The sequence below is a fragment of the Eufriesea mexicana genome, unplaced genomic scaffold (genome assembly GCF_001483705.2).
Source record: "Eufriesea mexicana isolate 0111107269 unplaced genomic scaffold, ASM148370v2 scaffold2948, whole genome shotgun sequence".
Lineage (NCBI taxonomy): Eukaryota > Metazoa > Arthropoda > Insecta > Hymenoptera > Apidae > Eufriesea > Eufriesea mexicana.
The window spans coordinates 71,854-76,436 of NW_016910988.1; the positions used below are offsets into that span (position 1 = coordinate 71,854).

General features: G+C 42.6%; 1 protein-coding gene across 1 annotated transcript; it reads right to left on the reverse strand.

Moving 5' to 3' along the window:
- Nucleotides 1-325: 325 nt before the first annotated feature.
- Nucleotides 326-4,394, reverse strand: LOC108550675 (uncharacterized). The gene is made up of 3 exons (XM_017904479.1): nucleotides 4,377-4,394; nucleotides 2,995-3,198; nucleotides 326-2,269 (listed from the first exon to the last, which is right to left on the reverse strand). The coding sequence occupies exons 1-3, from the start codon at nucleotides 4,392-4,394 to the stop codon at nucleotides 326-328; spliced, it is 2,166 nt and encodes a 721-aa protein (XP_017759968.1).
- Nucleotides 4,395-4,583: the final 189 nt, after the last annotated feature.

A 4,583-nucleotide genomic window follows, 5' to 3' on the forward strand; every position in this document is an offset into this window, starting at 1 on the left:
ACGTTACAACCTCAACAATATTCAAAAGCACATAAATAGATCGACAAACGTCAATGTATGATAATTAAGCGAGAAAATAAATAGCATAATTGAAAGTAGTTCGCCTAAATCTTATACTCGTATCCTGTTCTTTCAACCATTTTACCCGATCATTTTTGATTTTACCACCTCGAAACAGGTACGCGATAATTCATCACCTTACCATGAAACAACCAATCACGAAGTCCTCAATGTCCAAAACAAAAAAAAAAGAAACCAACGAAGGAAATTTCCAAAATTCATTCGAAAATTCGAAGCTTGGAAATTTCAAACTTCCCAAGAAGAATCATTGCATTTTCTTCTTCATCGCCTCTTTTTCCTCCTCCTCGTCGTCGGTGATAATCTGCACACTCCTGACAGGTCCAGTCTTCCTGTACCTGGACGCAGGAGTGGTGGTAGTCATAACCGCGGTAGACACCATGGAAGGTCGTTCAGCGTTAATCGCTAACTGCAACATCCTCAGCAGCAGAGCTTCCCTGATAGGAGCAGGCAATATCTCTTCCCCGTCATCGGCCATCTCCTGCGTATAGAACTTCTGCCTGTAGACCCTCTTTGAGTACCTTCCATCGGTGTAATCCTCGTACTGCTGGGGTTGATAAACTGGACTCAAGGCCCTGGTGAACACTGGACGCCTGATGGGGACACGGTCGCCATACTGAAGCGGAAGCTGCTGATCGTAGCCTATTTCAGGTCTCGGAGCAGTGGTCTGATAGCTGGGCTGATAAGAGGGATACGGTTGCTGGTCGTACAAAGCGTCTTCCAGGTAGCTCTTCGGATAAGAAAGAGCCTGGACGCCGTACTGACTCACGAGCAATCTTCTCAGCAGCAGCTGGAAGTCTCTTCTGCTCAGAGGTGGAGTGATGGGATTGGGTGGTTCCGGCGGCAGAGCGATAGTGCTGCCTCTGTACGGGTATTCCGGAGTCGTTTGGTACTCTCTGTCGTCCACGGTGTGAGTGATGGCTGGTGGGACAGGTCTAAGAACTGGTCTGGACCTTGGGTCAGGCTCTTGGAAGATCACAGGTCGAGGAAAAGGTCTTGGCCGCATGTAGCCAGGTGTCATACCAACTCTCGGGTCTTCCTCCTGCTCTGGTAGAGGATTCTCGGTTAGGTAATGAATATTCGCGTCGGTAGTGGTGGAATAAAGTGGTTGCTGGCTAGGCAGAGGCCTCAGTAGGATTCTGTTGATAGAGATGGGTCTGTAAGCTGGGCCTTCCTCTAGGTTCTGCTGAGAAGGGACTAGGATTCTCCCTCCAGACACCTCTCGTAGGTACTGTTCAGGCTGCTGTCTGATGAAGATTGGCTCGGTGCTCTGTCTCACGTACTCCCTGTTTTCTGGCACTCGTGGAGGACCTCGGATTAAGACAGGTTGTGGCTGGGTACGTTCCTCTGGAGGAGTCTTTGTCTCCGATTCGAAAATTCTGGGGTTCTCGAATCTCGTTGGAGCAAGGTTCTCTCGATTCACGTAGACCTTTGGTCTCTCTACTCGGTTGGGAGACACTCGTTGCAGGACTCTAGGAGGAGTGGTGGTGGTGAAGAGAGGTCGAGTGGTGGACAAAGAACCGCCATAAACGTCGGGATGGTCGTCGCTGCTTCCTTCCACGATTGGGTTGGCCTTGGTAGTCTCCTCGTGCAGCTGTCTCCTCAGATTGTTCCCACTGGTCACTTTGCCATCGTCCTCCTTCTCCGTGAAGTCGTCAGAGATGGGTCTGAGGGTTTGGTCCACTGGTCGTTTCGCGAAAATGATCTTCCTGTAGGTGGCAGTCTTGTCTTCGGTGCTTGGTCGATTGATCTGCGAATCTTCGTCCTCTGTGCTTTCTTCTTCTATCACCAGAGGTCTCTGCTGGCCGTTGATGACGAAACGTGGTCTGCTCTTTCCTGTCCCTTTCAGGTAATGACCGAATATCGTCTTGGGTGGTTCCGTGGAGGTCGTGGTCGTGGTCGTCGACGTGGTCGTTGTCTTTCTGTTTCGAGGGATCGATTGCACCACTGACGATTTCGTTGTTGCTTCGGTCGACGACGGATATACGATGTTCGGCTTCTTCGTCGTGGTCGTACGATTTACTCGCGGAATGCTCTGCACGACGGACACGTGCTCCTGCAATGGCGACACGGTGGTTGCTTTAAATCCTGTCCCGTTAGAGGAAGAGTAAGACACCCTCTTTATTTCGCCGTCTGCGTCCACGAAACCGAACGTACCCTTGATGTTGCCTAGAACGTCACGACTCTCGACCTGACAATAATTTCTTCCGTTCAGGGGATTATCGTTGGCTCAAACGTTTGGGAAATATTTAAAAATTAATTAATACAAATCTTTTGATACTCTAAGCCTTGGCAATTTTTCTCATATTATTATTAAACTTTTCATAAATTTTTCGAAATACAGCGATATATAACGATACGAAGTAATTTATTCTCGTGTAAAAATTGACACAATCTTCCACGAATTTTATAAATATAAAAGAATTTATCGTTTCTTAAAAGTCCACAAATTTATTTGGATCTTAAGGAATATAGCGAAGACTATAAAATAATTTACCGTCTCCAAAAAATTGCTATATATTCTTTATGCTATTCTAAATAACACGGTGGAAGATTTAAACTAATTTATCGTCACTTGAGATTTGCAATTTGTGTCAAGCATTCGCGAGATTTCCGCAACGCGAATCTGAACCGTACTGTTTGTTCTGTTACCGATTTTCCGAGAAAACTATGTAATTATTTAGATTGCACGGAGAAGTTGTTCCTTTTATGTTGAGCAATCGGAATACACTTTTAGCGTTTAACAATTTAACGATGCATAATTTGCTTGCTTAAATGCTGCGCTTTTTCAGAGAACTATTGGATTTATGGGACGCGTTACGTGCAACGTTAAACCGTTTGTACGCGTGTTAAGAAACGCAATACGCCTGTTACATGCCTTTCGCATTAAACGGTACCACGGCTATTTAATCTTACCTTGAACGATCCGTCACCCGCCTCGTAACCATACGTGTAAGAACCGTCTTCATTCACTTTTCTGATCTGTTTCAAGATCGCTACCTGCTGATCGTGATGTGTCTCAGATGTTTGCTGATCCGTGACGTTCGAACAGCCAGCAGTGGCCAGACAGAAAATTGCCATCAGCCATGGCGTCATCTTGGAGGCAGGAGGTGATGATCTCTGAGGGCACACGGTTAAACATAATTTATTAAATCCACATTCAACACCATAATACCTCTTATTTACATATTTCACATCGAAATACAATTATATCATTAAAAAATAAATCATCGGTATTGTTTCAATATTATCTAATTATTCACTTATGACAGTAGTCCAGGAAGAATTATATCAACCAATGTGAACAATCAATGTGAATTAAAAACGTAAATAAAAATCTCTTAATAAATTTATTTTGGAAATTAAAAAATTTTCAATTATTAAATCTTTAAAATAAAATCGAAATAAAAAAGGAAAACCAATTAATCTTAATAATAAAGAAATAAAAATTATTCTAGTTATAAATTGTAAATCGTAATGCTCCTAATTTATTTTTAGATTTAAATTCATTTCAAAATGAGTTATTCATTTTTCAATTATTATAGTATTTATGTGTAGAAATTGTGTATGTTTCTCTACGTAGATTTTATTGGACGAATAGTATTCACGTGTACCAGTGATTATGAAATTAGCCTAAGTCTTTTGAAATGTTAAAAAATTACAAACTCGACCTAACGTCCCAATTTTCTGTAATTTAATAGAAATATTTCCACGTTAATGTAAATAATAAAATCATTCTTTCTTTTTCCCTGTACCACTGTCACAATTATTGACACATATATTCGTATACATATATAACTGATTTATGTTATATTTAAGAAGCTATTTAGAACGCCTTCTCAAAATTCGATTCTATTTTTACATTTCTGTCAAGTAAGGCACATTGGGACACAGTCAACGTTACATTGCAAACAGAAGTTAGAATGATTGAAAGAAAACTGAGCGTGGAGTTCAGTATAGGACCACGAAGGTTCGATGAAAATTAGGAATAAGAAGATTCACTCGAAAGACACTTGTCACTGAACGCGAACAGGTTTGATTTTCGTAGGAAACACTCGCGAACCATGGAAACTGTGCACTTTGATGCGAAACGATGCACTGGGTTATCCACAATCACCGAAGAGTGAAAGCACGATGAATACATCCTACGACTTCGTGGCTTGATTAAATTTGACTGGCTTATAATTAGCGTTTGCAATTGGTCGATACCGATCGGTCAGTCGCCGGGTATGGCGAACATGTTGCCACAAACCACACTGGTTTGCGAGTCGTGAGCGTTTCGAGGAGTAAGTAAGTACCTTGTAACTGGAAACCATGTTACCGCAGATGCGGTGAACGTTCTTAATATCGCGTGGGGTGCCGGTTGCCGTTATATATAGAGTGACACAGTGCACAACCACCACCCTTTCCTCTGCAGCGTGCTCCCCAGTGGCACAGGCAACCTTGATGACCCCTAAACGTTAGTTACGAGAAGGTGTAATATTGAATAACAGTTGCTAATCGGG